Raw genomic sequence first — 24,014 nt, 5'->3', positions numbered from 1 at the left:
CACTCCTTGCTTTTCTTGACTCATGGCCACATCGTCTGCATCTCTGCCTCCATCTTTGTACCACCTCACCTTCTGTGTATCTGTATTTTTTCTTATGTTATAAGGACATGTGTTATTGGATTTAGGTTCCACTTAGGTCATCCATGATGATCTCATCTCAAGTTCCTTAACTTAATGACATCTGCAAAGACCTCTTCTCCAAATAAGATCACATTCACAGGTTCCAGAGATTTGGACATGGACCTATCTTTTTAGGAGGCTGGTATACCACCCATTACAGGGTGTTGATGAAAAAAGATTGTTGGCAGTTGCTGAAGAAGGGGGATGAGTACATCAGGATTTATTACTCTGTTCTCTCTACTTTTGCATTTGCTAGAAATTTTCCATTTAATTATTTTAAAACAGCATAGTATTTATTGAGCTCTACATGCCAATATGTGTCCGATGCTGTGCCAGGCAATGAGGGCTTGACTGAAAACAAGATGAAGACTCTTTTCCAAGAGTTTGTAGTCCATGGAGGAAACTGATAGTAAACATATAATGTCAAAATACTGTTAGAAAGAACATCATTGGATAAATACAGTAGCTTTAGGTAGAGTATTCCAAACTGAACAAGTAGTAAGTGCCAAGGCCCAGAGGCTAGGAAGGCTGGTTGGAGTGTGACAGTGAGAAAAAAGCATATGAACAGGATTTCTAGATTTAGCAGAAAAAATTCAGGATACCAGTTAAATGTGAGTTTCAAGTAAACAATAATTCTTTAGTGTTAAGTATGTTCCAAACAACATTAAGGGCATACTTATACTAAATGAGTATTTATTTTTTGAAAGCTTTTATTTTTGTAATTATTTTGTAAATTTATTTTATAATTTTTTTAATTCTAGCATCATTAACATACAGTGTGATATTAGGTTCAGGTGTACAATACAGTGATTCAAAGATTTTATATATTACTCAGTGCTCATCACACTACTCATACTCTTAATCCCCCACTGACCTCCCCTCTGATCACCATCTGTTTGTTCTCTACAGTTAAGAGTCCGCTTTTTTTTGTTTGTTTCTCTTTTTACTTTTGTTTCTTATATTCCACAGATGAGTGAAATCATATGGTATTTGTCTTTCTCTGACTGACTTATTTCACTCAGCTTTATACTCTCTAGGTCAATTTGTGTTGTTGCAAATGACAAAATTTCATTCTTTTTATGATTGAGTAATATTTTTTTGTGTATATACACAGAACATCTTTGCTTTAATTATTTATTTTATTTTAGAGAGGCAGAGAGAGAGAGACAGGGTGAGTGGGGAAGTGGGGCAGAGGGGGAGAGAGAGAGAGAGAGAGAGAGAGAGAGAGAGAGAGTCTTAAGCAGGCTCCACACTCAGTGTGAAGCCTGATGCAGGGCTTGATCGCACAACCCTGGGATCATGACCAGAGTCCAAATCAAGAGTTGGACCCTCAATCAACTGAGCCACACAGGCACCCCACACCACATCTTCTTTATCCATTTATCTGTCCAGGTACACTTGCGTTGCTTCCGTATCTTGGCTATTCTAAATAATGCTGCAATAAACATTGGAGTGTGTATATATATATATATATATATATATATATATATATATATATATATATAGTTTTTTTTTTTTTTTTGCATTGCTGTCATGTTCCTTGAGTAAATACCCAGCAGTGGAATTACTGGCTCATACCGTAATTATAATTTTAATTTTTGAGGAAACTCTATAGTGTTTTTCACAGGGGCAGCACTATTTTGCATTCCCACCAACCACAAGGCTTCCTTTTTCTCCACATTCTCACCAACACTCATTGTTTCTTGTGTTTTTGATTTTAGCGATTCTCACAGGAGTGAGATGATATCTCATAGTGGTTTTGATTTGTATTTCCCTGACGATGAGTGACGTTGAGCAGGTTTTCATGTGTCTCTTGGCCATCTGGATGTCTTCTTTGGAGAAATGTCTGTTGATATCTTCTGCCCATTTTTAAATTATATTATTTGTTTTCTGGGTGTTGAGTTGTATAAATAAGTTCTTTAGATATTTTGGATATTAACCCCTCAGCAGGTATATCATTTGCAAATATCTTCTCCCATTCAGGAAGTTGCTTTTTTGTTTTGTTGATTGTTTCTGTTCTGTGCAAAGCTTTTTATTTTGATTCAGTCCCAACAGTTTATTTTTGCTTTTGTGCCCTTGCCTTATGAGACATATTTAGAAAAATGTTGCGGGGCACCTGGGTGGCTCAGTTGGTTAAGCGGCCGACTTCAGCTCAGGTCATGATCTCGGGGTCTGCGAGTTCGAGCCCTGCATCAGGCTCTGTGCTGACAGCTCAGAGCCTGGAACCTGTTTCAGATTCTGTGTCTCCCTCTCTCTGACCCTCCCCCGTTCATGCTCTGTCTCTCTCTGTCTCAAAAAAAAATAAACGTTAAAAAAAAAAAATTTAAAAAAAAAAAAGAAAGAAAAATGTTGCTAAGGCTGATGTCAGAGAAACTACTGCCTGTGTTCTCTTCTAGGATTTTCCTGGTTCACGTCTCACATTTAGATCTTTAATCGATTGAGAGTTAATTTTTCTGTAATGGTGTTAGAAAGTAGTCCAATTTCATTCTTTTGCATGTAGCTGTCCACTTTTCCCAGCACCATTTGTTGAAGAGACTCTTTTCCTATTGTATATTCTTGCCTCCTTTTTTGAAGATTAACTGACCATATAATGATGAGTTTGTTTCTGGGGCTCTCTATTCTGCTCCATGGATCTATATGTCTATTTTTGTGCCAGTACCAAAAGATAATGTATTATGTATCTGAAATTCACATTCAATTGGGTGCCCTGTATTTTATTTAAAACCCAATATAAAAGGCATTCCCGAGATCTGCTAGCCTCGTGGTAGAGGTTTTTCATCTGTCTTGGTCCTAGTATGCAATTCATGAAAACCTCACTGTAAATTTCTTCCCAAAGCCATACCTCACTAACTAGCAGAGAGAGTCCAATCAGTCAGAAATTGTTTAATCTTTGAATTGCCAACCTTGAAAAGGAACATATTAAATAGTTGTTTCATAAGAAGGTGACTCGCCATTTCCTTCAAATCTGTCACAGAAGCCAAGGCCTTGAACGTTGTGGGAGTGACTTTTCCCCCACTGAACTCTACCCACCTCACAGAGGAGGAGTTACTAACTATCAAAGAGCTTATAAACGCAGGAAGGATTGGCACGCAGCTGCTGAGCCTAGTGGGAAACAGACCTCAGTAAGGTAAGTACTGCTTTTCTAAGTTTTCAGACATTGCCTTCCATCCTCTTCTCTAGGTCACCAGAAAACTGCGTTCAAATGTGTCCTTAGCACAAGGAAAAGCCTATTTTATACTCACATTACACTTCTTGGTGTGTCTGGGGAACAGTTCAAGAGCTTTTTTGTTTTGTTTTGTTTTGTTTTGTTTTTTGAATGTTCATTTATTTTTGAGAGAGAGAGAGAGAGAAAACACAAGCAGGGGACGGGCAGGGAGAGAGGGAGACACAGAATCCGAAGCGGGCTCCAGCTCTGAGCCGTCAGCACAGAGTCTGCTGCAGGGCTTAAAACCATGAACTGTGAGATTATGACCTGAGCTGAAGTCAGATGCTTAACCGACTGAGCCACCCAGGTGCCCCAAGAGATGTTTATTCACTTGCTGTTGGATACATCTTTACAGAAATATAAAAATAAAGAGATTAGAAACCTAGGACGTAAGGATTTAGGTAGAAAAAACTGAATGATATAAGCGGAAAAAAGAACGATACCATTTCAGCAATCTGAGAATATGACTAGTGCAGGAGAGAGTGCGAGTGTTTTGCCAGACTTACTTTCTCTGTGGAAGCATAGTGGCCCCCTTACATGTCGTTTGCCTTCTGCGGTTTCAGTTACCTGTGGTAACTGCAGTCTGAAAACATTAAATGGAAAATTCCAGAAAGAAAAATATTCGTATGTTATAAATTGCCCATCATTTTATTATAGCATATCATTAGAATTGTTCTATTTTATTATTAGTCATTGTTGTTCATCTGCTGTGCCTCATTTATGAATGAAATTTCATCGTATGTATGTATATATAGGAAAAGAACATAGTATATGTAGAGTTTGGTACTCTCCTCGGTTTCAGGCATCCACTGGGGGTCTTGGAATGTATCCCGTGCAGACACAGAGAACCATTGTAGTCAACATGCAATAGTTGTGAATTATGATACAGTGATGTGATGTAGGCTGTAAAAATTAAAAATTAAGACTTAATATAAGAGAAAAAATTAATCTGAATGTCAGCAGAACTAGATTCTAAGTCAGTCTCTGCTCTGATTAGCTGACTGGCAAGCCCCATTCTCTTTCTGGGCAACTCATGGCAAACCTAGAGAAGGGCTGGAACAGGGTTTCACAAGCTTGGCCTTCTTGACACTTTAGGCTGGCTTATTCTCTGTTGTGGGGGAGCTGTCCTGTTAATTGTTCTTTTGTTGCCATTGTTGTTTAGTTAAAAATATTTGTTATAGAAATGTACATTTAATTTTAAAGACTGTACTTGACAATAGTGTTAACATACATATTTTCTCAAATTTGTGAACTTCGACCTTTAAAATATCTACAATGAGAGCTTATTTACAAGTTTTGCAAGAAATGGTTACTTCAGCAGTACTGTTGACACAGTGAAGATTCTCATGGTTTCTTTCTGTTTCACTCAGTACTTCTAGAAAGAGCACAGTGTGGGGGGTAGGCTCCACCCTAGGGCCAGTGACAGGCAGCCTGTGGAGCAGAATAAGTACCAATGGATAATGGAGAATTACTGTGTTTTCCCAAAATGGCAGTGCATCCTATCCTGGAAAGACTACATAGGTACAGTAGCTAATTGCAGTCAACCATAAGACATTTTCAACTAAGTATCCAATAAATGTGTCTGTTAGGATAACACGGTTGATGAAAAATAAGCAGATAAAATGCAGAATGACTAGTAGGAGACAAAAAGCATTCGGGGGCACATCAAGCATGGTCTCATGCCATATCAGAGGCATCTCTGATCCCTACCCAGCTGACAATGCAACACTCTCCTTTCTGGTTTTGACACCTAACAATGTCTCTAGACATTATCAGATGTCTTCCAAGGTGTGGGGAAGCAAAATCACCCCTACTTAAGAATCACTAGATTATGTGACTTCTCCAACTCCCAAACTCAAGAAATCTTGATGGGAAAAGTAGGTAATCAGCAGAACACTTAATTCACCTTTAAAAGGCACAGAAATTCACCTAGCTAGAATGCACAAGTCATTGCAATTAGAATATAAGAGTCAACGATGTGCTGTCCTAAGTGTTAACATTGGTGGGGAAAGACAGGTTTGGACAGGCGAGACTAGAGTTTCAGTGACATCACTGTAACAATCAAGAAGTTGTCCAGGCATAACAGAATCCACGGGAAAAGATATAGCATGTATGGCAGAAGACTTCGAAATGACAGTGAATAAAAGCACTTTGCAAGATGCTCAAGAGAGCAGGGTTGACAAGGATAAGGCACAATCCTAATTTGAAGAGCAGGAAAACAGACAAATGGTGGTCAAAGAGGCAATGAGCATGAACATGTCATGCTGTCCTGGGAGGCAGGAGCCTTGGCTTTCAGCCTGGCAACCTTCACCTTGCTCTGAATTACTTGGGTAAGAGAATCATGATTTGGGGGTTGGGCCCAATTAAACTGGAGTCACCACTGGGCCTTTTGTGTGCTGCCAGTTATCTCTAAACCCTTTAGGGCAGAGACCAAATCAGGCTCCTGTCTTGTTCCTGTGAACTATCATTTCTTAGTACATGAAACTGATCAATGATGTTAGTCGAGAAAGTTTGAAGGAAATTTTTTGAAAGCAGGATATACGTTACATGTCACCAGAAACAAAGTGTTGAAGAAGGAGCAGTGAAAGGTCTGTTACCAGGTAAGAAACAGGATGTTGGGAGAGAAGGGATCATTTTCAACCCGAGTTGACAGTGAGGCCTTGGGCTAGTACTGTGACCAGTTGCAGGGAGCAGTGGCTGGAATCCATGCAAAGGGCTGGGGCAGGAAAGACTCCATAGTGCCTGGATCAGGGAGCCAGTGGCATGGGGGATGGGCCAGACACGGAAGACATAAGGGATGCACATGGCCTGGGCAGAACCAGAAATCTGCTGATGTCTTGATCAGGCAAAGTTCTCTGATAACCTTTGCCCCAGCCTTTATCAGGCCTCTGGAGACCTCCCCTTCAGAAGGTGAACAAAGTTGCTTATCAGGGGGAGTCCTGTGATAAAATATTACGTAAGGTAAATATCATTTCCTTTAGTAACCTGATCCTCAGTCCATGGGTAAGCAGTGTGAGGGTTTGAATCACAGCTCTGTGACCTGTAGTTCAAAACACACATAGCATGAGCGCTATTCTTTTCATTCTGCTGAGTCATAGTACCTCTATTCCCTGTGGTAAAAAAGTACAATAAACAAAATCTCTAATTACAGATGACTTGAGTAACTATGTTTCCAAATCGTTCTTTACTTTCTAAAGATTTGACTGTTGAGTCCCAAATGAAAAATGTGGACATGAAAAACATTTTGATATCTAAAATTCTAAAATTCAAGTCACACAGTTTTTCAAAGATGTATCCACTGGGTAAGGGAGGTATATTTTTGTCCCAAACTCCATAACAAAATTTTGCAAGACAATCTTAACGTTTTGCAAACAGAGCTTGGGATTTGCATAGAAAAGACAACTGTTCCTCCTTAAGACCTGCCTTGGGGATTCCACCTTTTAATGAGTCCTGTGTGTTTCCATTCACACCTATGATAGCACATCCATTGTTTGAGCCACTGAGTTTTATTATCTGGTTCCCTGCTTTGTTCACTTTCCACACATCGTGGGATGGACCAAGGGCTTTCAAACTTCATTGACCAGACACAAAGTATCACAAAGTACCATTATACTGATCAAATGAGTGTGTACTCATGTACAGGCCCGTGTACACAACAAACACATAATTGAAGCTAAGGCCTCATGAAACAAAGTTTGTGTTTCTACATGAATGCACTCTGATATTTTCTATTTTCTCCTACTTCATTTTAAAAATTAGTAGATTTCACAATCCACTGAAGGATTGTCACGCATTTTTTAAAAACACCAGTGTAGAAAATAAAGCCTTTGTCTTTGAGTTAGAGGTAGGTTTGAGTCCCAACTTCACCACTTTGGGCAAGTTACTCAAGAAACCTCAGTATCCTCAACTTTAAAATGACACTAATAACAGAATGTATCTCAGGTGATTTTTGTAGGATTAATTGAAGATAAATAGGCGAGAATACCCATTGTATGATAGACATTGAAGAAATGTTAGTTCTGTTCCATTGACTGTAATGTTAATAAGGTAATATCCCGTTTTTTAGGATTATAAAGTGCACCAAGTAAAGGCAGAATGTAGAATCAAAAAAAAAAAAAAAAAAAAAAAAAAGGAAGGGAATTGAAGGAAATTAGCAATTAGCATCCTGTGTCTATGGAAAGAACCAGGGTCGGGGCACCTGGGTGGCTCAGTTGGTTAAGCCTCCGACTTCGGCTCAGGTCATGATCTCGAGGTTCGTTGAGTCCAAGCCCTGTGTCAGGCTCTGTGCTGACAGCTCAGAGTCTGGAGCCTGCTTCACATTCTGTGTCTCCTTCTCTCTCTGCCCCTCCCCTGCTATGCTCTGTCTCTCTCTGTCTCAAAAATAAATAAAACATTAAAAAAAAATTAAAAAAAAAAAAAAAAAGAACCAGGGTCTTTGGAGCTGCAGTTAAGCGAGTCTTAGTCCTAACTTTGTTTTAAACAAAAGCAGCATAACAGTCAGGAGTGGAAGCCTGACTCTGCTCCTCATCCTGGTCTTGTCAGAGATGTCCTCTGCTTTCAGTGTCCCTCATAGGCTCCCAGCGCCAGCACTGGAGTGGATTCCAAGCCTGCTCTCTTTTTAGTCCTAGGTGTGGATTTCCATGTCCATCACTAACTAGAGAAGACTATGGACAAGCCTTTTCACCTCTGAGCCTTGGTTTCATTAACTGAAAAATGGGTCTGATAACAAATAGTTCATGAGGCCATTATGATGATTGAAGATATAATGTATCCAAAAGGACTGGCATTGGGTCAGGATCATTAGCAGAGTTTCAACAAATCGCAATTCTCTAATCCTTCCCCCTCCTTCTTACACCCACACCTGCATCCTTACCACACACTCTCACCTATTAGCCTGCCAAGAGAATCAGACTTTACCTAGTGGAGGTAACAAGCAGGGTTTGGAAGAGTTTCCCAGGACTGGCTAATGATGTATGAGAATTGGGCCTTGAAAGACATTCTAGGGTCTCTTCTAATTCTTCCATGAGGAAGGCAGGTACTCCTTAAGCACTGTTGGTGCTATTTGACCAACATCAAAAAGTATGTTTTTGCTTCTGTGATATCGTTCATCTGTTCATTCATTCATTCATTCATTCATTCGTTTGTTGTTTCATTCATGTTTAGAGAAATTCAGAGTCTATCATGGCAGGGAAGCCCAAGCTTCACTACTTTAATGGACGTGGCAGAATGGAGTCCATCCGGTGGCTCCTGGCTTCAGCCGGAGTAGAGGTTAGATCTCAGTTTTGTCATCCTGTGTTAGACCAAAAATTGACTCTATCAGAATACGTTTCTCACATAAGTTAGGAGATTCTTCTACTTTTATAAATGACCTGTCAAGAGTTTTATGTTAAAAGAAAAATTGTCAGCTATTAAGAGATGAACAGATTTCACCTAATATATTATTAAATTTCTTCTCATCAAAGAACTTAAACTCAGAAGCTAAGCATAATGTGTAAGCCTTATCTGGAGTTTGATTTAAGCAATCTAAGCAATCTACAAAATATCATTTTTGACATTTGTGCAATAATTAGAAACATGAATCTTTTTCAAATATCAGATGATTTTAAAGAAGCATCCTTGATATTTTAGGTATGCTAATTCACTGTTTCTGCTTTCCAGTTTGAAGAGAAATTTATAGAAACTCCAGAAGACTTGGATAAGTTAAAGAATGGTAAGACCAGGTATCTAATTCCTCGGATGAGGGGATCAGGTAGAAGTCATAAGTTAGGGTTTGAACACCTGCTTGTGAGTGTGGTGGGAGCTGGCGGTGGTGGAATGGAAGAGGAGTGGCTCCAAGGTAAGGGGCGGGGCTCCTTGGGCAGATCTTCCACCTCATTCAAGGCTGGGTGGGCTTGAACTCTGAGTGTTTGCTAAAGGAACTATCCCCACCCCCCTACCCCCCCTACCATGTCCTGTGAATGCCCTCCCCTTGCACTCTCCAGCTTTTCTGCCCCCAAGTGAGCTGGGTCAGTTCAGAATCCCACATAGCCTGCCCAGGCAAGGACTCTCAAACCCACGCGGTAGAATGAAAAGAGTAGAAATAGGCCAGCAGTTGTGTGAGTTCTTTTCTCTGATGGGTTATTGCAAGCTTATATCCTAGCAATATCATAGACTCAGATAATAAGATGGTTTAGTTGGATTAATTGAAAGGCCAAGTGACAGTATGAAGATGGAGATGAAGAACAAAGTTCAAGCACTACTCGCATCAACAGAGTCAGGAAACCAGGGCTTGCCCGATACACACTGTCCAGTGGTAGAACTGGGGGAGCAAGCAAAACACCCTACATAGAAATCTCCCTTCAAATTCACCTTAATGGCATGAACCCAGAGACTTACTTTGGAATGTTTCATTTGAACTGAATGTGATGCTGGCCCTGGTGTAGCCTCTCTCAACATTTCCTAAAACACTCATGAAAGTAAATCAACCACAAAAAATACAGGAACCTACCATGTATCTGAATGGTAAATAAAAAGATAAATGAGGGTCGCCTTGGTGGCTCAGTCGGTGAGTGTCTGACTTTGGCTCAGGTCATGATCTCACCGTTGGTGGGTCTGAGCCCCACATCAGGCTCTGTGTTAACAGCTGAGAGCCTGGAGCCTGCTTCAGATCCTGTGTCTCCCTCTCTCTCTGCCCCTCCCCCATTCTCGCTCATCTCTCTCTCTCTCTCAAAAAAAAAAAAAAAAAATTAAAAATTTTTCCAAAAAAGATAAATGAAATAATAGGTGAAAAGTAAAATGCAGACTGAGATCAAAGAGGATTAGAGGATGCAAAAACCAAAATACAGATATGGTGAAATGTTACCAGGCAATAATTTTTGTTTCCTTTTATATCTTCGGTCATGGCAACAAACGTTTTTCATGTTAAAAGAGTATGATCCATAAAATATGTCACTCTGCTTCTTCTTTTCTTTTTTCAAAAGATGGAAATTTGATGTTCCAGCAAGTGCCAATGGTTGAAATTGATGGAATGAAGATGGTCCAGACCAGAGCCATTCTCAACTACATTGCCACCAAATACAACCTCTATGGGAAAGACATAAAGGAGAGAGCTCTGTACAGTACTTTTTTTTCATTCTTCCATCAGCAATTAATGTAAAAATTTGGGTTCTTGGGCAGGCAGGACTGTGTTGGGGGGATCATGGCCAGCAGCAGCACAGGACTTGGCGGTATAGATTGAGGTCCAAAACCACAGAGAGCTGTGAGGATGAGGGATTCCCCTAGGAGTGGATTCACCAAGTGGGATTACAGAAAAGGAAGTGGTCCACCTATAGAGCACATATGGTGACAGTCTTTTGCTAACGCTGATGAACTAGGAAGCCAGAAAGATGGTGGAGTCGCTATTCTCAGTACTCAGGCCTTTAGGAGCTGGATATCAGCCAACAGCTAGAGACAAAGGATGAGTCTGAGTGTCCGGCAGATAAGACTAGGGAACAGAAGGATCCAAAGGCGCTGATTCTGAAGGTTCAGAAATTATAAAAATGATGATCAAGAACTTCACTTACCAGCCTGTTATATGGACTGGCCGCTTGACAAGGGTTAGCAGAGCATGGTCCTCAAGATGCCAGGGTTATCATGAGCATCTTGATACAGGACCGAAGTAGCCAGATTTAGTCAATACAACCATATCTGTGGGTTCTCTCTGTGGTTATGGGACCACATGATTGAAATTTATTTTTATTATTTTTTCTTTTTTAATTTTTTTTTTTCAACGTTTTTTTTTTTATTTATTTTTGGGACAGAGAGAGACAGAGCATGAACGGGGGAGGGGCAGAGAGAGAGGGAGACACAGAATCGGAAACAGGCTCCAGGCTCTGAGCCATCAGCCCAGAGCCCGACGCGGGGCTCGAACTCACGGACAGCGAGATCGTGACCTGGCTGAAGTCGGACGCCTAACCGACTGCGCCACCCAGGCGCCCCTCACATGATTGAAATTTAAATCTCAGAAACAACTGTTATGAGTTGCTCAAAAGTGAACCATAGAGTTGCCATATTCCAGCAACTCCATTACTAGGTATGCAAACAAGACTACTGAAAACACATCCACGCTAGAACTTGTACACAGATGTTTATAGCAGTGGTGTTCTTAAAATTCTTAATGTGGAAATGACACAAATGTGCATCAACTGATGAGTGGTTAGTCTACTTATCAATGCAATATTGTTTGGCCATGAAAAGGAATGAAGTACTGATGCATGCTACAACATGGATAAACCTTGCAAACATCATGTTATATGAAAGAAACCAGACACAAGGGCACATATTGTGTGAATCCATTTGTATGAAATATCCAGAACATTCAAATATGTGGAAACAGAAAGCAGTTTAGTGGTTGCCAGGGGCTGGAGGAGGGAAGAAATTAGAATGGGTGTAAAAGCATACAGCATTTCTTTTGGGACTAGGAAAATATTCTGTAATTAGTGTGTGGTGATGGTACAGAATTCTGTGTCTTTACTATAAAAATCACAAACACTCTTGAAGTGTACACATTATGGTATTGAATTATGTGCTAATAAAGATTTATTAAAAAAAAAACTCTTACAGAAAGCCCAACTTGGAACATTCAAAACTACTCTGCTGGAATATGTGCTACTTGGAATGTACAAAGTATTTCACCATTTCAGGAGATATTTTAGGTGAAGACTTGAGAAATGAGAACAAGGCCAGAGTTGGGCAACTGTATGTGGACGGAGTGTGGAACCATGTGCTGTGGGAAATTATTGGAAAACCTGCTGACATTGGTTGAAACAGGCCTGGGTGGTGTAACAGGATGAGAGAGGAAGGGGACATGACTGAGATGGTTGTGCCAGGGACTCTCTCTGGAGATCACTTAGGGGGCAGGTCTTAGCCACATGGAGTCACACTCCGTTTGTGCCCAGAACAAGCCACCATGGAGGTGACAGACCCTAGGTATGGTCCCAGTAGGTATTTGCAGGATTCCACCAATTTCCCTGTGACTTTGGACAGGTCACCAATGCTCTCTGTCCCTCTATTTCATCATGTGTATAATGAAAGTTTTAGACACATATCTACCTTGGTGGCTTGTTCTAGGATGAAATGTTCAAATCAAGTAAAAATCAGAGCTGAATGACTGGTATATAAAAATGCATCAAATGGAGCTGAATTACTTTGCCACCTCCTGATGCCCCATTCTCATACATTTTTCAACTCTAAAATCAAGGCAGAAGACATTTGACAATTCGGTCATTTTGTCTTTCAGGATAGATATGTACGCAGAAGGTATGGCAGATTTGAATGAAATGATCCTCGTTTTGCCTCTGTGTCCACCTGATCAGAAAGAGGCCAAGATTGCCCAGATCAAAGAGAAAGTAACAGATCGTTATCTCCCCGTGTTTGAAAAAGTAAGTGGACAGTCATTGAGCACTTTGGGTGCTGGACATAGAGGACAAAGAAAGACAGTGGCTGGCATCCCTTGAACCTTTACCTTCACTTCCAGTGAGCCTTCCTGAATACTGACGCAGCACCCTGACTCTCAAGGCATTTCATAAAAACTTACTGTGAGGAAGAATTGCACCAGTGATACCCAAGTTTTAATTTTCCAGCAAGACTTCAACTTACCAGGAGCCAATCGAGAATTCTCTATTTGGCAGACTTTCATGGTCATAGTTAGAGCCTGGGCTGCTGAAGGCTCAGAGAGCCACACTGGACATTGGAGTAGGTCCTGCAGACAGAGCACCACATAGGGGCTTTGATCAAAAAGGAACACAGTGAGAGCAATGCATCAGGAGATACTGTGGCAACGTGCGTAGGGAGATAGGGAGACATGAGACCAGCTGCCCTTCGGGAGAAAGTGGCAGTGTCTTGGGGGTGGACAGATGAGGTGTGTCTAGTCAGAGATGGGGGCAGTGTGATGAAGAGGAAGATACAGATGGAGAGATGTTAGGGAGAAAAGAATTGACCTACTCGAAGGCATGGCTCTCACACTTCAGAGGACAGCCATGCAAACTAAGGAAATAAGGTTCCATCATTATAGACAGTGCTTATCTCAGTTAATGTTTCTCCTTGGACGTAAGAGGAGAATGTTTCAAGATCCAAACTACCTGAAGTCATGCTAAATGGAAACTATGGGCTGGGGCACCCGCGTGACTCAGTTGGTTAAGCATCCCACTCTTGATTTCAGCCCAGGTCCTGATCTCACAGTTGGTGAGACTGGGCCCTGTGCTGACAGCCCAGGGCCTGCTTGGGATTCTCTCTCTCCCTCTCTTTCTGCCCCTGCCCCCACTCGTGCACATTCTCTCTCTCTCTCTCAAAGTAAGTAAGTAAACTTAAAAAAAATACTCTCTTTCCTGACCTTTGTGGTGCTGAGAGTTGGGGCGCATTCACATGACAAAGGCCTGAACAGTCATCCCACTTGAGCAAGCCTATACTTTGAAATCAAAGCGCCCTATGGTAAGTTAAATGAAAAACATGTTACCGTATGGCATTTGAAGTGGTCTTATATTCTTTGCATAACAATTATCCATGTTTCTATATGTGTACACAGTGTGAAAGGGTATTTACCCAAATTGCCTTAAGCTGGTGATGCCGTGGGGTTTTCTCTTCACGTTATCATTTGCATATTATTGGGATGTTTTAATAAATTTTGTGCATTTCCCCAACATTTTATTAGGAAAAGTTGCATACATCAGAGTAGTTGAAAGGGATACCCAGGAGCACACGTTTCAGGGACACGGTAGCTGGGGCTTCAGCTGAGGAGCAGGGAAAGAACAGCAGAGACCTGCTGTCACACTGAGTCAGAGCGCAGCGAAGAGGGTCTGCAGCCAACACCCCCTCAGTGAGGCAGCAGAGGTGGGGAGGTTGGGTTGGAGAGTGCGGGGAGGGGCAGAGGGACCCAGCCTGACCATGCCTGTGCTCATGATGTAATTCCTCAAACCTGCCAGGTGTTAAAGAGCCACGGACAAGACTACCTTGTTGGCAACAGGCTGAGCAGGGCTGACATTCACCTGGTTGAACTTCTGTACTATGTGGAAGAGCTTGACCCCAGCCTTATGGCCAACTTCCCTCTGCTGAAGGTAATCTCTCTCACAGCCTTCAGGAGGGAAGGCTCGCATCTCCCCCTCCAGAATCTAACATTTACATTCGGGTCCCATCGTTGCCCAGGACTTGGCTGTCCCCACGTCTCCAGCATGAATTACCTCCTGGGTGCTGGTCGAGGCATGCAGAGAATCTTGTCATGCCCAGAACATCTGAGGTGGATGCTTCCCCAAGAAGAACACTTTGTCTTTACCATGAGAAGGACCCAGGGCTCGGCATCAGTCTCCCCATCCCCATTGCTTTGTGGCATTTGTCCTCGGTTTCTCTGGGATTTCCCTTATCCACCTGTGTCCTTCTCTTTCCTTCCTGTGCCTGTCTGAGGAGGTTTCCTGCCTTCTGATTTCTTCCCTCCGCACCTGCTCCTAAGGGCAGACATCATGTTTCCCTGGGCAGAGTCTCCCTCTCTCGGTCCCTCTCTCAGTGGGATGCCTGGTTTTGACCGGTCTCATGGTTCAGCTTTCTATATTTTCTGTCTCTCGTCCAGGGCAATTTTCCTACATTTTCATTGTCTGTTTGGAGACTTGATGTGTGTGGATTCTGACAGACACAATCCTCTTCCCTGTATTGCACAAAAGCAATGAAGCTACAGGATTTTCATGTAGGGAAGAAGATAGGGAAGACCTGAAACTGAATAGAGCCTGAAAGAAAGACATCTTTGGGGAAAATGGGATCGAGCTGTCTTTTCTTCCTCCCATCTTCGTGTGTCACTGGCTGTGCATTTCCCAGCCTCACACTGGTGCTGATGGAGGGCACTCAGCCGGTCCTTGTCTAGGAGGGTCTCTGGCTTGTGCCAGGGATGGGGCTGGCCCTGGCTCTGTCTGAGGCTGTGCCCTTGTGTATTGCAGGCCCTGAAGACCAGAATCAGCAATCTCCCACCCGTGAAGAAGTTTCTGCAGCCTGGCAGCCAGAGGAAGCCTCCTATCAGTGAGGAAGATTTAGAAAAAGCAAGGAAGATTTTCAGGATTAAGTGAAGCAGGCATGGATGGCCAGCACTTGCATCTGGGGTTTCCAACAATGACGTGCGTTACCTGATGTAAGATGCTGATGATTGTGAGGCTAGTAAAGGTTTCAAAAGTATATAATTTCATCTACATGAAGATTTGCAAAGCAATTTATTTTGTTTTTACCAAATATCAAATCATGATCAGCCCCTAGGACATCTCTTGGACTTAAAAATAAATAAAGGGAGAAAAAAATTTAATGGATTCTTTGATGTATTAAAAAATTGTCATAACAGCTATCACATACCTTGTCAAAAAGATTGAAGTAGAAAGTTTCATGTGACCTATATTTAGTAACACAAAAAATGCTTTTTTTTCCTTTGTATTTGCTGTATTTCTTAAAAAAAATTTTTTTTAATGTTTATTTGTTTTTGAGAGAGAGAATGCAAGCAGAGTAGGGGCAGAGAGAGGGAAACACAGAATCCGAAGCAGGTTCCAGGCTCTGAGCTATCAGCACAGAGCCCGACGTGGGCCTGATATGGGGCTCAAATTCATGAAGTGTGAGATCATGACCTGTGGGGAAGTTGGATACTCAACCGACTGAACCACCCAGGCGCCCCTGTATTTGCTGTTTTTGTGATGCAGCCTAAAAGATTCCTCCTCCCTTCACCCTCCTTCCTTCCTGCCTGCCTTTTTCCTTCTTTCCCTCCTTCTCTCTCTTTCTTTCTTTCTTTCTTTCTTTCTTTCTTTCTTTCTTTCTCTCTTTTCTTTTTTGTACAGAACCATTTTCCCTCAGTTGATGAATCTTTTTTCCTGTTTAGTTATGGAGCATATATTTATTTTACCTTTAATATAGAACATTCTGTGTTCCAGGAGCTGGGTTATTAATGATAAACAAGCCAGATATAGTCTTTGGCCTATGGGAGGTTACTATAGTGATAGAAACAAAAAAAAAATAGGTAATTCTAACCCAAAATCATACATACCTTGTATATCATGTTCCTAGGGCTGTTGTAACAAATGACCACAAATTTAGTGGTTAAGAACCATAAAGTGTATTCCCTCACACTTTTGAGGTTCTTTGTGTGACATGAAGGTATGAGCAGGCCATGCTGTCTCTGAAGGCTTAGGGAAGGATCCTTCCATGCCTCTTTAGCTTCTGGTGGCCTCTGGCAGTCTTTGACATTTCTTGGCTTGTAGATGCATAACTCCAATTTCTGCCTCTATTGTCACATGGCATATGCATTTGTGTGTGTGTCTATCCGGATTTTCCTCCTCTTATAAGAACGCCAGTAATCAAATTTGGGCCCATCCTAATCCAGTATAACCTCATCTTAAATTGACTGCAACTCCAAAGACCCTATTTCCAGAGAAAGTCACATTCACAGGTACCCAGGGTTAAGACTTCAACCTATCCTTTCCGGGGGACATAATTTAATCTACAACCTCATGCTGGGGCACAAGATAATGCTGAGCATGAACCTAATTGGGACACCTTTGCCTGAATCTATGAGTCCTTCATGGTCTGTCATGAAGGGCAGTCATAGCTGATGTGAGATCTGAGGAGCCAAGTTGCAGCAGGTAAGGTCGGGGGAGCTTAGGTTGGGCAGTAGGGATGGAATCCAGGCAGGAGGTCAGCAGGATCACTGGCCATGCAAGAGAGAGACTGAGTATTTGTATTGGAGGAAACAGAAGTCATTAGGTCTGGGTGTAGCATGACAGCACAGGTGGGGAAGGGCAATGATGAGGTGAGATCAGGGAACAAGGACTAGAGTCTAAGGACTTTGAAGGCCATGGCAAGAAGTTTGGATTTTGTTCCAAGGAAAATAGGGAGCCACTGAAGTGCAGCCATACACCCTGCTCTATGAGCCTGATGTACATGTAATAAAATCACATCTTTTCAATATTCATTTTAAGTCACTCAAGCACACATCTTAGACCAGTAGGAACGTTCATTCCCAAAAGCAGTCTCTTTTGCAATGGTACATCCAGCAACCTAGGGGCTCACTCCATTCAAGGAGTCCAGTAGACCCAAGACTGACCAAAACTCCCAGAATCCCTCTGCGGCAGTACCTGTTCTCTGCTGCCCCTCCCGCCACATGTAGTTTTTGTTTTCCCAGACTGTCTGGTCTGAGAAGGTTTGGTCAAAACTGGCCACCGTTCGTCCACCTGGGCAGCAGCATCCTCTTTCTCTATAGCTTCAGAGGGAAGGAAGTGGAGGTCTCCCTCCTTGCTGTCACTCAGGCCTGGGATCTCAAACTGTACATGGAGATATATAGTCCTTTACCCCCTGGCCTGTCGCCATGCAGGAGAGGCTAGAATAGAGTGATGTCCAGCCTCAGTTCTCTACTGAGCCTGAAACTTGAGCTCCCCCAAGAAATGCAGGATCTATGGGGCTGAGCCCAGGGCCCTAGCCCCAACTGGCCATTTTCATAGTGTGAACTTCCCCACAGCTGCATAGGATGGGACAGACACATACACAGGACGCATGGCCTGTGTCCTTTATGCCTACCCAGGGTTAGGTCAGTTCAGCCCAAGCAAGATGTGCCAAGTTGTCCTCCTAGGAGGCTCCCAGTTCCCTTCGCATGGACCTGCTCTCTGTCCAGCCCTGGACTCCTCAAGTTGTTTATGAGGAGTTTGTTATCTATTCTTCCTACAATATATTCTTATATTTTGCTCCAGGACAGAGCTTCTCAACCTCATCACATCTAGCCTTCCCCAGTTTCTAACATATTTTATAATCCTTTCTTATTATCCTGAGGTGAACTCCATAACATTTACCTCATTATGGCTGGTGCTCTGAGTACAGGAAGAGTAAGATACCATCTCACCTCAAAAAGGGTGGCTGAAGAGAGGTTAGTGAAATGCCTACTTACAAAGCTGGGGTAGCATTAAGATACCTCAAAGGGTGGTGATACACTTGGGGCTAGCCACAAAGGGAGGCCTCTACCTCTCCTACTCTTGATGGGACAAGGGCAGAAAGCAGTACAGGAACCGAGTTGCAGGTACAGGAAAGGGCCACCCTGATAGAGTAGATGGCCTTTACAGAGGAAGGCACTCACTGGCAACCCAAACTACCAAGGACACAGTGACAATTAATAAACATCACAAATGACTGGAAATTATCACCATGATTTCTGACTGGTTTGCGCTATAGCTTTATCCAATATTTTGCCATACATAGTTTGGTTAGAAAACAAAAGGAAATATTGTTTTTTTAAAATGTTTATCTATTTGGGGGGCGCCTGGGTGGCGCAGTCGGTTAAGCATCCGACTTCAGCCAGGTCACGGTCTCGCAGTCCGTGAGTTCGAGCCCCGTGTCAGGCTCTGGGCTGATGGCTCAGAGCCTGGAGCCTGTTTCCGATTCTGTGTCTCCCTCTCTCTCTGCCCCTCCCCCGTTCATGCTCTGTCTCTCTCTGTCCCAAAAATAAATAAACGTTGAAAAAAAAAAATTAAAAAAAAAAAATGTTTATCTATTTGAGAGAAAGAGAGCATGAGTGGGGGAGCGACTGAGAGAGAGAGGGAGAGAAAGAATCCCAAGCAGACTCCATGCTGTCGGTGTAAAGCCTGACATGGGGCTCGATCTCATGAACTCTGAGATCATGATCTTAACCAAAATCAAGAGTCAGATGCTTAACTGAGCCACCCTAAAAAGAAATATTGTTAATTTTCAGTATATATCCTGCCTTACGTATTAATTTATATTTACTATACAGATGTCAAGTGTTTTGAATATCACTCCTGGGTAATCTGTGACATAAAAGGATAGAGATGTTTGTTACAAAATAATTTACATTTGGTATATGACCCTTATACTATCCACCATTTTCTTGGAGGGATTATATAGATATAATTGAAATGAAAATAGATATTAATTTCTCTGACTATACTGGGGAAATTGGGTCAAGATTTGAGGTATTATACATGGTAACTTGCCAATTTTCCAAAATCTTGAAGAACAAATACGTATTAGAAACATTTTGCCAACCAGAGCTGGTTGGACAAGGCATCCATGAGTCAGCACAAGTATTATTAAAAAAAAATTTTTTTTTTTTAAGTTTATTTTGAGAGAGAGAGAGAGAGAGAGCATGAGCGGGATAGGGACAGAGAGACAGGGGAGAGAGAGAATCCCAAGCAGGGTCCGCACTGTCAGCAGAGAGCCTGATTTGGGACTCAAAGTCACGAATTGTGAGATCATGTCCTGAGCTGAAACCAAGAGTTGGACGCTTAACTGACTGAGCCACCCAGGTGTCCTGAGGTCCGCACAACTTTTATCTGTATTGTCTTTGATCTATTTTTTCCTCCTACCTTTCTCTCACAATCTTTGCTTACCTCTTCTCTGCACTCAATAGCTATGTTTGAAATATTTGTCTTTGAAACTTTCAACATAATTGTGACATTCTAAGTCAACAGGCCAGCCAAGGATACCTAGTAGAAAAAAAATATTTAGACTCTGATCTCAGAAATTGATGAAATCTTCTCAAGGAAGATATTATTCTCAAGGAAATAATATTTAAATAGTTTATTTTTGTTTCATTCAGTAAATGTTCATTGAGCACCTATTTTGTTCCCTGCATTTTTCTAGGCACAGAGGATGCTATGGTACATATAAGAGCATATTCCTGCTCAGATGATGAGTAAATAAAGAAATCAATGAAAAATTTATTATGGTTAGTGATAAGTGCTGTAAGGAAAATAAAACAGGGTGAGGTGATGGAGACTTTTTACGATGGCAATGGAGAAGTGGTTAACTTAAAATGAGTAATCATAGAAGACTGAGTTCTAAATGACAGGAAGAAGCCAGGCATGAGAAGATCCAAGGTAACAGGATGTTAGCCAGAGGTATCAGTGAGGACCAGCTCTTGGTCATAAACAACTTTGGTATGTTTCAGGCACAGTAGTCAGGCAGATGTTGTGGGAACATGATGAGAAAGTACTGGAAGATGAGGTCAGAGAAGTAGACATGGGTGTATCAGTTATCTATTGATACCTAATTAATCAGCCCAAAGTTTAGTGACTTAAAGCAACAAACATTTACTATCTAACACAATTTCTGAGGGTCAGAAGCTTGGGAGAAACTTAGGTAGGTGTTCTGGATCAGGATCTCTCAGGAGGTTGTAGTCAAGCCATCAGTCAGGGCTGTCATCATCTGAAAGCTTGATTGAGGATAGGTGATCCATTTCCAAGATGGTTCACTCACATGGCTGTTGGCAATGGACCTCAATTCCTTGTTAGGTCTGCTTCTCTGTAGGGGCTGCTTCAATATTTTCATGACAGATCAGCTAACTTACCATAGCGCAAGCAATCCAAGGGAGAGCAAAGCAGAAACAGCAATGTCCCTTATGATCCATTTTCTGAGGTCACACTTCTGATGACAGTGACAGACTAGAGACCCACCTAGGATGAGGAAGCAGTTGGAGAGGAGAAGGCAAGTAGAGTGGGAGCCAGGCAAGAAATCTGAGGAGGTGGTGTCTATGAAGCAGGGGAGAGCCTGGAAAGTGTGGCGTCATGAAGGAGAGGAGCATGAGGACTGGAGAGTGAACACTGAAGTTGGGGACAGGAGGCCACTGCTGGCCTTGATGAGAGCAGCCAAGTGTGGGACAGAAGGCCGACCAGAGTGGGTTCAGGAGGAAATGGGAAGTGAGGAGTAGAGACAGCAGACACTGACCACACTTTTGAGAAGTTTTGCTCCAAGAAAAGGCCGATGAGTGGGACAGTAGACTTTCTCTGAGATCTAAAAAAAGAAAGGGAATGTTAAATAGGTTGGGCTCAGTTTCATTTGCAATTGTGGGAAGTTATCTACGAACAGCAAGGCTGTGTATTACAGTGACAGATTCCTAAAGGCACTTAAGTTGTTGGTACCAGAAAGGTCCTGTTGCTCTGGAAAGTGTGCCATCTAGTGCTCAGCCATGGCGTCAGAGTCATGCTAACTTCTTAAGAGTAGGTTGGGCCTCTTTGGTTCACAGCAATCTGTTTGCTGGAACAGAGAAATTGCTTTTTGTTATAAATCTTAAATCTACATTGGAGAACAGCCAAAAGAGAAACTCAACATTTCTGACTGAAAAGCTGAGTTGGAAAGTTCTCCATGCTTCCCCTCAATGCCTTCCAGATCATTCCTCTTTATTTCTTACTTCTTCATCTCTTTATCTTCATCCATCAGACCCCTATTAAGTGTCCTTTTCCATTGTCTACAATCTATAATATAGATTGGACTGATGCTCCCACAAACCAGAGATCGCCATGCAACCACCAGCAGCTAGGGGAGGGGCATGGAACAGATTCTCCCTTACCACCCTCAGAAGAAACCACCCTTGTTGACACCTTGATTTCAAACCTCTGGCCTCCAGAACTGTGTGAGAATAAATTTCTATTTTGTAAGCTGCCCAGTTTGTAGTAATTTGTTGCAGTGGCCACAGGAAACAAGTCCAGCTACTTTTTGATAAACAAGAATGAATACACACCACAACATAGATGAATCTCCAAATAACGATGCTGAGTGGAAGAAACCAGAAAGATCAGAGCACTTATTGTATGCTCCCATTCATATGAAATTCTAGAAAACACCAACTAATTTATCATGATAAGAAGCAGCCGGCTAGTATGGGGAGGGGCAGGAGGAAGGGATTCCAACAGGGCATCGGACATAATGTGTTTGCTATACTGATTGTGGTGAGGCTTCCACGGGTGTATACATATGTCAGAACTTATCCAATTGTACACTTAAATTACGGGTACTTTACCATAGGTCATTTATGCCCCAAACATAGTAATAATACTAATGGAGGCAAATAGCCCCACAGATCTATCCTGTAGATAGTCATTCTAGACAATTTGTCTGCTAACCATTCTGCCTTGCCTGCCACCCTTGCCTCTGGCATGTCACCTTCTAATTACAAACTGACTGAGATCTCTCCTGTCATAATCCCTTAGCCACTTACATCTCCACCCCTCAAAACAAAAACAAAAACAAAAACAAAACAACAAACCCTGCAAAATAAATCAAAGCAGTCCTTCTTTATCCCTGTCTGGTCTCCCCTTTGGCTATTTCCTTCCCTCTTTCTTCTCACTTCCAAGGCTCCAGGAGTCTACATTCTGGCTATATTTCCTCTTGCCAAAGGCCAGAGTCGTGAACTTTTGTTTCATGACCAATGAACTAATCGCCATCTTAGTCCTATCAGTTCAAAGGTGTCTTCTCAGTTCTATGTTGTTTGACCCCTTTATTGCAAATCCAAGCCCACCTTCCCTTTCCATCAGCAACTTTCAGCCAGGGCCTCCCTGCCCCCCACCTTCCACCAAACTCTAGTGCTCCCGTAATCCTGGAGCTCCCTTTTCTTAGTTTAGTGATTTATATGCCTTTCTTGCCAACATGCTGTCACACTTATTGCACCCAATCCTGCTTCTTTTCAAAAGGACAGAATTTTCACAAAATGAATAATAAGTTATCAGTGACAGCCCTCCCCTGTCCAGAGCTCGGGCTTGTGAAGAATGTTAGGAAAACCTTCCAGAGTCTGACACTGGGCATCAAATGCAGCATTTGAGAGGGCAACTTGGATGAGCCTCAAGAATGACATGACCACTATCCCACACTCCCCAAGCTCCTTTCCTTCTTATCTTGAAATGTTCTCTCCACTGCTGTCTGCCATTCTACCAGTGCTTTTTCCATCAAGACACCTTCACTGATGGACTCAATAATACTGGGCATTCCCACAAGCGCTCCTAGATATGAAGTTTCTTTCCATTCTGTGTGCGAGTGTGTGTGTGTTCAAATTTTCTTATTTTATTTTATATTTTATTTTATTTTAAGTTTATTTATTTATTTTTGAGAGAGAGAGACGGACAGAGAGACAGAGAATGCAAAGACGAGAGAGAGAGAGAATCCCAGGCAGGCTTTAGCCATGTGTGTAGAGCCTGATGTGGGGCTCGAATTCTCGAACCACGAGATCATGACCTGAGCTGAAGTTGGGCGCTTAACCAACTGAGCCACCCAGGTGTGTCCCTTAAATTTATTTTGGAGAGAGAGCACGAGAAGGGGAGAGGGACAAAGGGAGAGAGACAGAGACAGAGAGAGAGGGAGAGAGAGAGAGAATCCTAAGCAGGCTCAGTGCAGAGCCCAATGCAGGGCTTGATCCCACAACCTTGGAGTCATGACCTGAGCCAAAATCAAGAGTGGGATGCGCAACAGACTGAGCCACCCAGGCTCCCCTCCCATTCTGTTTTCATGTCCTTAGGTTATAGAATCTTCAGCCTAGCCCTGGGGAAGATATGCAAGGGAGTGGTAGTAATCAGTAGTGTTTCTACATTTCCTACTCAGTAGGAAGGTGGCTATTAGGCATTGTAGGTGAAAGCTGGGCCCCATGCACCAGAGATGGAGATGCATGGAAGCTGATTAAAATTCTCTCTTTTTTTTTGATCAACAGAATCAAATATCCTTCATTTAATATTTATTTTCCTTTCTTCTATGCATTACAGCAGAACAAAAATTGCAGTACTATTGCCCATAAAACGTTTCACTGGCATATTAACCTCCAAGTTTTCTCTACATAGTTCTCATCCACCTACCCATCTACCTATCTACCTACCAGATGTGGGGGTGGATGACCTCCCTACTGTGGGGATATGTGTTTATAAGATCCCACAGAAGTCCCCCAAAATGGCTA

The 24,014-nt window shown here is 42.3% G+C and overlaps 1 protein-coding gene across 1 annotated transcript; it reads left to right on the top strand.

The window, feature by feature from the left end:
* Positions 1–3,119: 3,119 nt before the first annotated feature.
* On the top strand, positions 3,120–15,614 carry LOC123608511 (glutathione S-transferase A2). The gene is made up of 7 exons (XM_045498530.1): positions 3,120–3,247; positions 8,489–8,593; positions 8,984–9,035; positions 10,285–10,417; positions 12,582–12,723; positions 14,263–14,394; positions 15,262–15,614. The coding sequence occupies exons 2-7, from the start codon at positions 8,507–8,509 to the stop codon at positions 15,385–15,387; spliced, it is 672 nt and encodes a 223-aa protein (XP_045354486.1). The 5' UTR covers positions 3,120–3,247; positions 8,489–8,506; the 3' UTR covers positions 15,388–15,614.
* The last annotated feature ends 8,400 nt before the right edge of the window (positions 15,615–24,014 follow it).

The sequence above is a fragment of the Leopardus geoffroyi genome, chromosome B2, assembly GCF_018350155.1.
Source record: "Leopardus geoffroyi isolate Oge1 chromosome B2, O.geoffroyi_Oge1_pat1.0, whole genome shotgun sequence".
NCBI classification, from domain to species: domain Eukaryota; kingdom Metazoa; phylum Chordata; class Mammalia; order Carnivora; family Felidae; genus Leopardus; species Leopardus geoffroyi.
Note: the sequence above shows the minus strand (reverse complement) of the source record. Positions and strands in the feature narration are given on the sequence as shown.

Coding starts and splice junctions, on each gene's coding strand:
- LOC123608511 (XM_045498530.1), top strand. CDS start 8,507: ATGGCAGGGAAGCCCAAGCTTCACTACTTTAATGGACGTGGCAGAATG. Junction 8,594..8,983: donor TGGCTTCAGCCGGAGTAGAG/GTTAGATCTCAG, acceptor TCTGCTTTCCAG/TTTGAAGAGAAATTTATAGA. Junction 12,724..14,262: donor ATCTCCCCGTGTTTGAAAAA/GTAAGTGGACAG, acceptor CAAACCTGCCAG/GTGTTAAAGAGCCACGGACA.